The 12262-nt window shown below is 37.8% G+C and overlaps 1 protein-coding gene across 1 annotated transcript in view; it reads right to left on the minus strand.

The window, feature by feature from the left end:
* Window positions 1-12262, minus strand: part of SLC26A3 (solute carrier family 26 member 3) — a 29423-nt gene continuing 17161 nt past the window's right edge. Inside the window, exons 13-20 of the mRNA XM_007180898.2 lie at window positions 11425-11494; window positions 11241-11333; window positions 9817-9912; window positions 6316-6549; window positions 4819-4873; window positions 2027-2169; window positions 1838-1903; window positions 1-24 (exon numbers count right to left, since the gene is read on the minus strand). Coding sequence (XP_007180960.2) covers window positions 1-24; window positions 1838-1903; window positions 2027-2169; window positions 4819-4873; window positions 6316-6549; window positions 9817-9912; window positions 11241-11333; window positions 11425-11494 — 781 coding nt within the window. The remainder of the gene's footprint in view (window positions 25-1837; window positions 1904-2026; window positions 2170-4818; window positions 4874-6315; window positions 6550-9816; window positions 9913-11240; window positions 11334-11424; window positions 11495-12262) is intronic.

Consider the following 12262-nt stretch of genomic DNA (forward strand, 5'->3'; position numbering starts at 1 on the left):
TTAGAATTTTGTTTCAATGGGTACCTGGAAGAAGACAGAAAGTTCTTGCTTTAAAAGACTTGTTAAGTTCTATCCCTCTTAATAATCATATCTTGTATTTAAAAAGAGTAAATGTGGTCAATCTGATTAAAATTGGGAGCTAGAACTTACCAGAGTCACCAACAAGTTTTTTGTCTTCAGTTTTAATGATCAAATACCTTTCACGACTACTTGGTTAACATAGAACCATGTGATGCCATGTTGTAATAGAGGTGTACTTTCAAAGGCCTAATTTAACTTAACCGAAATAACAATATAATGTGTTGTAGTAATATATTTCTTCACATTTGTTACAGGGACCATACAAACTCCAAGGGGCTATGTGTGCTGGTCAGGGACACTCAGCTTTTACATGAATCACCACTGGTGGCCTAACCACGACTGCTGATTTATCTTCCTCTAAGTAATGCAAAGAGCTCGTGTTAAATGTTTCTTTTTTTTAAATATAGGGAAACAGGTACAGGATGGTATTTACTACATTCTGTTTGACAGTTGGTTCTAAAGCTTTGATTGGACATCAGATTTAAATTCTGTTCCTATACTTGATCCTTTAAAACTTGGTGACAATTCTGAATCCAACAACTGGGCAGAGGGTTTCTGGTAAGGCTCTGTTTATGGGGGCCTCAGGCAAGGTGCTAGATGTGGGGTTTTCTGGAAAACAGCCCTGGGAAACAGAATCATGGCTCTCCTCTCCCCCACCAGGTCTAATTTTCTGGAATGGCTTTTTCATCTAACCTTTTTCTGTTTGATAAAACTCTTAATAATCATCCAGGCTTATCTTATGCTATACATTGCTTCATTTCTAATTTAAATTCCTTTTTGCTATTCTTCTTAGACCTTTCTTCAAATAAGAGAAATACCACCAGCCACTTCCCGTACTTGAAGACAATCATTAGATTCTTTCCCAGGACCCTCACATCCATTAGTTTTTCACCAAAGGATACAGCCAGTATAACATAATGTGCAGAACATAGATCTTGACATCAGACAGATCTTGCTTCAAATCCTGTTGTTGTCACTTTGGTGTGTGACCTTAAGCAAATTAGTTAAGCTCTCTGAGCCCTTCTAATTTCCTCATTTGTGAAATGAAGATATCTTCTTTGCATATTGTTGTAAAGATTGAGATCATGAATGTAATGCACCTACCATATACTTGCCTTACAGCAGACACCCATTTTGATTTGTAGTTCTGCTTTTCCCAAACTAGAGACAGTCCCTTATAGTAGTGAATATTCTAGAAATGAATATTCTAGAATGAAATGGCACTATCCAGTTAAATGATGATTTGGCAACTCTTTCAAGTAAGCAAGTAAAGGAACCTAACTTTCAGTGCTGGGCTAGGCACTGTCTAGGGGCTTCCCATGCATCTGGGGGTCAGGAGGTGTACATTAGCTTCTCAGCTCCGTCATGAATTCATCTGTAGATGGAAACAGTGATTCCTTCCCTGCCTCATGGATTGACAAGACCAGAATAAGATCTTTGTTGTAAGTACTTTGAAAACATAAAACGTTCTCTCTCTCTATGCTCAGTATTGTGCTGAGAGATCGAGTATCACTATTTTCCATCCTTTTTTTGTACTGGTCTGAGCTTATTTCCCCCCAAAGTCCCTATGAGATTGACGATGCTTCAGTTTTCTTTCTTTTCTTTTTTTTTGTTATCGCTTCAGTTTTGTAGGGATGAGGCACAGAGGCTCAAACAGGTGCTGGACTTCCTGCAGTGTGCTGGAAGAGGCCTCACTATTTTAAAAAGTTTTTTGTCCTAATGTCTAGATACAGGTAAACCTGCTGAGGAATCTTACCTGACATTCCCGATTACGTAATCCTCCATTTGTGTTTATGGTGAAATCAAGTTTTGCTTCTTTTTCCTGGAAAACCAGGATGGAATTATGGATTAGGAATATATTTTTTTAATGTTGAAAAATAAAGGGAAATTTAAGAAGCACAGATGGTTGGTTATACAAATGTGAAAGTCGCCAAAAAGCTGGTACCTGACTGGGATTAAACTTCGAAGTACTGTAATCTTTCTTCATCAAAATATGCAAAACAGCATCATGGATTGTTAAGAAGAATATTGAGTCCTTGACTTCATCATCAAAAAATTCACACCGTGCAAGCTTCTCAATGAAGTCATCTGAAGAGAGGAAAGAAAGAATAACAGGAAGAAGTAATTGTTTGGCTATGGGTTTCTCCTTGAGGTCGGGGATTTGAACTTCCATTTGCAAATGTGCATTTCACTGATGTTTGGTTAAGTGTTTAGGGGTTGCAATGGTACGATACCAGTGTACCATTAGTACAATGTCTTCTGGAACTAAAGGACACCTTTCTAAGAAAATTACACATATAATGTGTTCATGTAAAAAGAAGGAAGGAAAAGGTTCAAATGAGAAAAACTTTTAGGCAGGAGCCTTGTGAGTTAATCTCCCTCGTTAATGACTGGAACATCAAATGTAGCTTATTACTAAAAGCTGAGATTCTGCCAAAATAGAACATATACTCATGGACCAGTGCCATGGTTCTGGATTTACTAGTTACTTACTTTAATCCCTTTTCCCAAAGCTGCTGGGTGCTATCAGAAAACATCTTCCTTGGCACCGTACATTACCTCTCCAGTCATCTTTGAGGAATTCTGTTCTTGTAGGCACTAACCAGCATTGTTTGCACAGATAAGCAAATATTACATCATGTCTACTATATGCAAAGCTCTGGCTGGGTAATATGAAGGATCAAAAGCTAAGTTAGACATGAATCTTGTCCTGGAGTGAAGGTAGAGAACTTATATACTATCTTAATGAAAGGGAGATTGTTGTAGAATCATAAAGGCAGGAAGCAATCTGATTTTTTTCTTTAATGTTTTTTTGGGGTCTTAAATAATGCCTAGCACAAGGTAGGTCCTCACATTTTTGAAGAATGAATAAGAGAGGCACAGATCATGTGCTATGGAAATTCAGAGAAAGAAGGGTAAAGGTTGTTTCCTCTTGGCAGGATTCTGGGAAAACTTGATGAAGCAGATACTGTTTAAAAGAATGCCTAGGACCTGGAGAAAGAAGGATGAAGAGAAGGTATGAAAGGGTGGAGGTGGGAAAGTCTGTTCGGAGGCAAACTTTCAACATCGACAAGACCTAGCAGTGTCTGAGGGAGAGGGAGAGAGGAGGGCATTGTGGTTGCCAGAATCCAGGATGCAGGTGGGTGGTGGTGTGCAGTGAGAGGGAAGGTGATGATCTTAGTTAAGGACCAAGAGGGATGCCAGGCAGCAGAGGAAGCAGGAAAGGACAATCTTAAAAAACTTGGGATGATGGAGAAAGAATAAAATTGTTTTAAGAGGTTAAAGGGTTACTGAGATTAAGAGAATATTTTTAATTATAAGGAAGCCTTGAAACTAGAGTATATCTGTAGATTTTATGGATAGGAGCCAGTAGAGGGCAAAAAATTAAAGATGCCAATTTCACGCCTCCCTCAATTTCACTTGTCCTCCCCCTCCCTAAAATGCTTTCCCCCAAGATACTGTCAAGTTTGACTCCCTCACTTCATTCCAGTCGCTGCTCAAATGTCGCATTACTGGACATCCTTGATCACCTGTCTAATATAGCACTACCCCTGTGGCTCTATGTCTCTTAACCCTGCTCTTTTCTTCACAGTGCTTATCATTACCTGAAATATCGTTTTGTTTATTATCAGGCTTTCCCACTAGACTATAAGTTTCATGAGAAAGATTAATGGGATGAGTCAGAAAATGGGATGGGAGAATATTCTAGGCATGGACAAAGACACTGATTAGTTCTTGCAGAGGACTTAGATGAGAAATGATAAGGATCTGGATTAAGGCTGTAGAAATGGAGAGGAAGAGACTGATTCAGTAGGGAATATTTATGGTGACTCACTGAATATAGAGGGATGGGGAGGAGAAACTAAAGACGGCTCCAAGATTTCTACTTTGGGCAACTGGGTGGGTATGTGGTGATGCAGTGATCAAGATAGAAAAGGAGAAGGAGTAGTTTGGGGAGGGAAGGCAATATATTTAGTTTTGAATACATGTATCTTAGGTACTTGGAGGACATCCAGATGGTTGAATATGTGGGTCTGCAGCTCAGAAGAAAGGTCTGGGCTGAAGGTGTAGTTAGCAGATTCATTAACCTGTAGACATACTTGCAGTCATAAGCATGCTAAGAGATTGACTTAGAAAGAGTTGATAGAATTAGAACTATAGGGTTTAGGTTTGAACCTTGGGCAAGACTGCGGCGTGGAGAGGAACCAATGTCAGACACTGTGGAGCTCTGAGAGTGGTGGGAGAGGACTCAGAAGAATGGTCTTGCAGAAGTCAGGGAGACAGAGGCTAAAGAAAGGGTCAATGCTAAAGTAAGCTCCAAGAGAATGAGGCTGGGATGGGGGTGGTTGATCTTGACAACCTGGACATCATTGATGACCTTGGCAAGGGCAACCTCATCAGTGAGGCGAAGCAGAAACCAGGTAATTATGGGCCGATGAATCAAGGGAGGTGAGGAAAAGAGAAAACAAGCCTACTTTTCTAGGAAGTTTAGGGTAAACAGTGGTTACATATTCACTCCTTTGCTGCCTGTTAAACTAGGATTCAAACTGTAAAGTTAATTACATATTGACACAACTCAAATATAAAGATGCTGTTTCCCTAGAGATTTCTATTGGAAATCTACAAATTAGATTTCCTTCTTGGTGATCATAAAAAGTGCCTGTTCTTTGGAGAAGCTGTCTAGATTGAGAGTTAGCAGTGAAGAAATTGTCAGAATATAAAAACAAAACAACTTACCATCAGTTCCAACAATATACACATCTACCTGAATCCTGATAAATTCTTGCAAGATCTGTTAAAAAGAAAGTAGATCTTCCTTAGGGAACAGTTTCACTTGTCAGAATCATAAAGAAAACTATCATAATTGTGTCTTAGGGTGATATGTTGCTTTCAGAGCCTTTTACATTTTGAAAAGAGACAATAGTATAGAGATACTAAAGTTAATAACAAGGCTCTATGACAGAAAGAAAGAAATCCGAAGGAAAGAACTCTAAGGAAGGATGATGGGAAAATGTTCTGCCTTGACTCACAAGATGAACTCTGATTTAATTTTAAAAGTTTCTTCTATGGGATGATCTTGACTTAGAGCTTTCTATCTATATAAAAGTTAAAAAACCCCATGACCCATACACATTGTTCATTATTCCTGTCCACAGTGCCTGGAGGTATCTAGCACCAATGAATCTTTATCCGTTTTCCTGGTCTCTAGGCTAAGAACAAAGGCCAGTAGTGATATGAGAAAGGTCATATAAGGTTAAGAAAAGTAGCTTGTACTGTTGATCAATTTAGCGATCATTAATATCACTATTATCATCAGTAAACACTTTTAGAGCCTCTACTGGGCTGAAGTAAGAATTAGGACCTTAAGGAAACCAAGGAAACCTAAGGCAGAGTCCCCGTCCCTTGTGCTATACTGCCAAGATCAAAACATAAACTTTATGTGTATTTTCTCCAAAGCTAAAATAAACAGACAGAAGCAAAGAAAAAGAAAAGGCAAGCAGTCTCAAAAGTTATGTGATGTTTAGATTTTCTTTTAAAGATAAGTTTGAAGGAAATAAAATTGATCCTATTTTTGAATTTTATATCCAGTTCACCTATACTTAATAGATCTTAGGTCAGTTTTTATGTAGGCAGATATCTATTTAAAAAAAAACAAAACAAGCAAAAGAGGGGGACTTGGAATTCTTAAATTCTCTTGATATCTGTTTCTGCATTTCTGTTAGAAACTCATTATTTTAGAAATGCTGACGAAACTGTGCAAACAGCCTTCAACCTGATTGTTACAAGTTCTGTTTTAAAATCACATGTGACATTTATTCTTTTGCATATCTACTTTAAAAAACCCACACATTGTTATATAGTCAAGTGAAATCTCACTGGCTTATGACAGATGAGGATAAAAACAAAAGGCCCACTATTCCACTTTTTCCCAAGACCTTCTCTATTTCAGGACAATTTAGATACAACACCTGCAAAGATTTGAAGGCACTGCAGAATTGGAATTTAATAGGATTATGAGCAGTGTTGTCTATAAGCATACATTAGAAATTATACGCAGTCTCATGGGAAATGCACTTTTAAAGAGGTCTCTGAACACTCCCTCCATGAAATATTCTAAGATTAAAATTTACTTCTACTTAAGCATGTGTTATCTAAAGGAGCATCCTTCCACAAATACACCTTTTTTACCTTTAGTGACTGATTAGCTGTTTCCATTCAGAAAAAAGAAATTACCGTTTTGAGACCCCTCATTGAAGAAATGTCAAGAAATGACACTGCTGAAAAGTCAAGAATGAGGCTGTGGAGGTTGATTTTAGGGACCACGATGTTGACAGGAAGATCAGCGTTCCAGTCTATCTGGAAGGGCAGGTCTGTGGTATTGATGGGCTGATCCAGTTCTTCTATATTATCATTGTCCAGCTCTTCGTCAGAATCTTTAAAGCCATCAACAGTACATATATATCCTTTCTGCAAGAGAGGATACTAATATGCATAAGAACTGTGACCAAGAAAAACACTGTAGGCAAAGATGTCACAAAAAAAGAAAACTACAGGCCAATATCGCTGATGAACATAGATGCAAAAATACTCAACAAAATACTAGCAAACAGAATCCGACAGCACATTAAAAAGATCATACACCGTGATCAAGTGGGGTTTATCCCAGGAATGCAAGGATTCTTCAATATATGCAAATCAATCAATGTGATACACCATATTAACAAATTGAAGGAGAAAAACCATATGATCATCTCAATAGATGCAGAAAAAGCTTTCGACAAAATTCAACACCGATTTATAATAAAAACCCTCCAGAAAGTAGGCATAGAGGGAACTTACCTCAACATAATAAAGGCCATATATGACAAACCCACAGCCAACATCGTTCTCAATGGTGAAAAACTGAAACCATTTCCACTAAGATCAGGAACAAGACAAGGTTGCCCACTCTCACCATGCTTATTCAACATAGTTTTGGAAGTTTTAGCCACAGCAATCAGAGAAGAAAAAGAAATAAAAGGAATCCAAATTGGAAAAGAAGTAAAACTGTCACTGTTTGCAGGTTACATGATACTATACATAGAGAATCCTAAAGATGCTACCAGAAAACTACTAGAGCTAATCAATGAATTTGATGAAGTAGCAGGATACAAAATTAATGCCCAGAAATCTCTTGCATTCCTATACACTAATGATGAAAAATCTGAAAGAGAAATTAAGGAAACACTCCCATTTACCACTGCAACAAAAAGAATAAAATACCTAGGAATAAACCTACCTAAGGAGACAAAAGACCTGTATGCAGAAAACTATAAGATACTGATGAAAGAAATTAAAGATAACACAAACAGATGCAGAGATATACCATGTTCTTGGATTGGAAGAATCAACACTGTGAAAATAACTATACTACCCAAAGCAATCTACAGATTCAATGCAATCCCTATCAAACTACCAATGGCATTTTTCACAGAACTAGAACAAAAAATTTCACAATCTGTATGGAAACACAAAAGACCCCAAATAGCCAAAGCAATCATGAGAAAGAGCTGGAGCTGGAGGAATCAGGCTCCCTGACTTCAGACTATACTACAAAGCTACAGTAATCAAGACAGTATAGTACTGGGCTTCCCTGGTAGCGCAGTGGTTAAGAATCTGCCTACCAATGCAGGGTACATGGTTCGAGCCCTGGTCCGGGAAGATCCCACATGCCACAGAGCAACTAAGCCCACGTGCTGCAACTACTGAAGCCTGCGTGCCTCGAGCCTGTGCTCTGCAACAAGAGAAGCCACCACAATGAGAAGCCCACACACCGCAATGAAGAGTAGCCCCTGCTCGCCACAACCGGAGAAAAGCCCGCGCGCAGCAACAAAGACCCAACGCAGCCAAAAATTAAAAAAAAAAAAAAAAAAAAAAGAAGACAGTATCGTACTGGCACAAAAACAGAAATATAGATCAATGGAACAAGATAGAAAGCCCAGAGATAAACCCATGCACATATAGTCACCTTATCTTTGATAAAGGAGGCAAGAACATACAATGGAGAAAAGACAGCCTCTTCAATAAATGGTGCTGGGAAAACTGGACAGCTACGTGTAAAGGAATGAAATTAGAACACTCCCTAACACCATACACAAAAACAAACTCAAAATGGATTAAAGACTTAAATGTAAGGCCAGACACTATAAAACTCTTAGAGGAAAACATAGGCAGAACACCCTGTGACATAAATCACAGCAAGATCCTTTTGACCCACCTCCTAGAGAAATGGAAATAAAAACAAAAATAAACAAATGGGACCTAATGAAACTTAAAAGCTTTTACACAGCAAAGGAAACCATAAACAAGAAGAAAAGACAACCCTCAGAATGGGAGAAAATATTTGCAAATGAAGCAACTGACAAAGGATTAATCTCCAAAATATACAAGCAGCTCATGCAGCTCAATATCAAAAAAACAAACAACCCAATCCAAAAATGGGCAGAAGACCTAAATAGACATTTCTCCAAAGAAGATATACAGATTGCCAACAAACACATGAAAGGATGCTCAACATCACTAATCATTAGAGAAATGCAAATCAAAACTACAATGAGATATCACCTCACACTGGTCAGAATGGCCATCATCAAAAAATCTACAAACAATAAATGGTGGAGAGGGTGTGGAGAAAAGGGAACCCTCTTGCACTGTTGGTGAGAATGTAAATTGATACAGCCACTATGGAGAACAGTATGGAGGTTCCTTAAAAAACTAAAAATTGACCTACCATACGACCCAGCAATCCCACTACTGGGCATATACCCTGAGAAAACCATAATTCAAAAAGAGTCATGTACCGCAATGTTCAGTGCAGCTCTATTTACAATAGCCAGGACATGGAAGCAACCTAAGTGTCCATTGACAGATGAATGGATAAAGAAGATGTGACACATATATACAATGGAATATTATTCAGCCATAAAAAGAAACAAAATTGAGTTATATGTAGTGAGGTGGATGGACCTAGAGACTGTCATACAAAGTGAAGTAAGTCAGAAAGAGAAAAACAAATACCATATGCTAACACATATATATGGAATCTAAAAAAAAAAAAAGTTCTAAAGAACCTAGGGGCAGGACAGGAATAAAGATGCAGACGTAGAGAATGGACTTGAGGACACGGGGAGGGGGAAGGGTAAGCTGGGAATAAGTGAGAGAGTGGCATGGACATATATACACTACCAAGTGTAAAATAGATAGCTAGTGGGAAGCAGCCCTATAGCACAGGGAGATCAGCTTGCTGCTTTGTGTCCACCTAGGCGGGGTGGGGAGGGATAGGGAGGGTGGGAGGGAGACGCAAGAGGGAAGAGGATATGGGGATATATGTATACGTATAGCTGATTCACTTTGTTATAAAGCAACAACTTACACACCATTGTAAAGCAAATATACTCCAATAAAGATGTTAAACAAAACAAAACAAAACACTGTATGTCAAGGATAAGTAGTGAATTTCTGAAGCATAGATTCAAAGTTGGGTCAAGTGATGGGATTGTAAACTGTTTTATTTGGAGAATAAAAATTTCTTAGGAGAATACAATTTTAAGGAGACCCTTAAAAACATGACACTAATTGACACACAAAGTACCTTTTTTACCCGGCATTTCATTTAAAGGAATGGTACCAACCTCTTGAACTACATTTTACTAAGCTTTTAGCTATAATACGCAGAAATGTGGGCAAGAAGCTTACCTGTGTCACTTGCAACAGGCCTTTCTTCTGCAGTTTTCGGATTTTCTTCAAAGCTTTGTTGCGCTTGTGAAGAATTCGAAGTGGACTAAAGCCAACCTGAAAAGCCCATTGCTGTGTTACAAGAATGCTGAATATTCTGCTACTTATATAGCATAATTCTAGTTAATAGCATAATTCTACTTATATAGCATAATTAAGTGGGATGGGTTGAGGGATTGGGGCACATAAAGCAGATATTCGAAGTAAAATTTAAAAGTGGTCCAAACATCATCATTGAGAGCATTGTATCAGACCTATGGTGTGCTCAGCCTGTATGCAGTTAACATTCAAAAACCTCTGTACCATCCAGGTTTTATCCCTAAAGTATCCATTAATGGGTCTAAATTCTATTTCAAGTTTTTGTTTTTGGTTTTGGCCCACACAACCCTTAGGGAATTTTATTTTATTTTATTTTTTCTATTTGTTGAATATGAGTGGCATCTAATTAGTATCCTGCTTCTAGATACTTTTTATCCTATTAAAATTTATATGATTATATTTTATAATATCTACTATTATATATCTTATTTTATACTTTTAGTATTAGATCTGAGGGTAACGTTCATTTTTCCCCTTTTCAAAACAAATGTGTTCTTATTGTGGTAATATTTAGCTCCAGAGTAATAAGTAAGGAGTATCAAATTATGTAAAAAAAAAATCATTGACAAAAAAATGTAGTGAGATGGAAAGATGAGTGAAAAGGATAGTATCTAAAGCCAGATACACAGTATGATCCCATTTTTGTAAAAAAAAAAAAATTGTTGGGTAGAAAGATATTTGATGCATAACAAATGAGTAAAAATCGTTAGGGTTTAAGGCACAAGCTCTATGCAAGGTACAGAGTGGACCAGAAGCCATGTGAAAGAGTGCTGAGCTTTTGTTTCTTAACCTTAAAGTCTGCTTCTTTGTCAGCTTCTCTCCAGTCCACCAGGGACACTAGTTGTTATTTAGTGTTAAATATTCATTTATATTATATTTATTCATTTCACTTATAAGTATTCATTTGCTATCCTGAATCTCTTCAATGATGCAGTCAAATATTAAGGATTTGTGTTGTTTCTGAAGTTGATTCCCAAAGAAAATCTGTAGGAGACCATCTATTAAAAACCAGTGGCCCAAAATCTTGTGGTAAATCTTTTTACTTTATAGCAGAATTTAATAAAAAGGGTCTCTATATTGGACCTTATACAAAGAGTCTAATTTCCCAACATATTAATGGACCCCTTATAATGTAGTTCCACCTGCCCTGGGACATAGGATACAAAAACACAAACACAACCCAGCTTCAACATATGTGAAATGAATGACACTCCTGTTACAGAACAAGCATTTCTTTCCTAGATATTCAGTGGAATTAAAAAAAAATTAATAACCCCAAACCTTACAGCATCGATAAGTTTCTGCTTAAAGAAACTAATGTTTGCAAAGTAAATAGGAGATGGACATCTGAAAATCTTCACGCCGTCTGGTTCATACATCTGTAAGGCAGAGAAGTCATATTAGATGGTGCCCATTAGATTTATATTAATATCATTTAGCAAATCAAAGAAAAAAATGAATTTTCCTTACTTCAGAGTAATCTTTTCTATTCTTATAGATGTTGCTCCTTCCAACATTAGCCAGCGTGCTGCATTTGGGACTGTAGGGAAAAACCAACACCAAGTGAATCATTCATGCATATATGTTAGGCCTATGAGGCTAACGTCGATGTTTTCCCAGCATCCCAAAGCAGCCTCACTTTTCCAAATTTTAAAGGTTGGGGAATCCTCACGCCATCATGCCCTGGAGGGCAAACACCTTCTTTGACTGACCCTCCCACAGCTCCTGGAATTGTGCCTCTCCTCCCATTTACCACATCCAGTTTACAAAGCACTTCCATATGCTTTGCCATTTTGATTCTGAATATCAGTTAGTGGGTGAAATAAGGCAGATACAGTCACCTTGTTGTATAGATAAGGACATGGAGAAGTATTATGATTTGCCTATGACCACTCAGTTTGTCTCTGTGTTTGATGGGTCCCCAAGAAATGAATGAAAATATAAGTGAATAAAAAAGTGCAGGAACATTTCAATGTAAATGTGTTCCATCAGTCCAGGATCAACCTTAACTATGATAACACCTTCTGTTCCAGAACACCTTAGATCCCAACAAGCCTTATCTCTCTGTCATGCCATGTAATCCAACATAGGCTGAGTGACCACACGGTGGTGACGTTACATGGCAGAGATTTAAGAATCCAAAGATGTTTGGACTGGAATTCTGTTTGGAATTCTGTTAAAAATCAAGAATTCTAAGTAGCTTTTGTGGCATTTTGGGATGAGAGGGGCCTTTGAGAAGTTCTCTAATCCAGCTCCTTGATTTTCAGGTGGGAGTCCAATCTAACAACCCATCCAGAGGAACAACAAC

The sequence above is a fragment of the Balaenoptera acutorostrata genome, chromosome 7, assembly GCF_949987535.1.
Source record: "Balaenoptera acutorostrata chromosome 7, mBalAcu1.1, whole genome shotgun sequence".
Taxonomy (NCBI): domain Eukaryota; kingdom Metazoa; phylum Chordata; class Mammalia; order Artiodactyla; family Balaenopteridae; genus Balaenoptera; species Balaenoptera acutorostrata.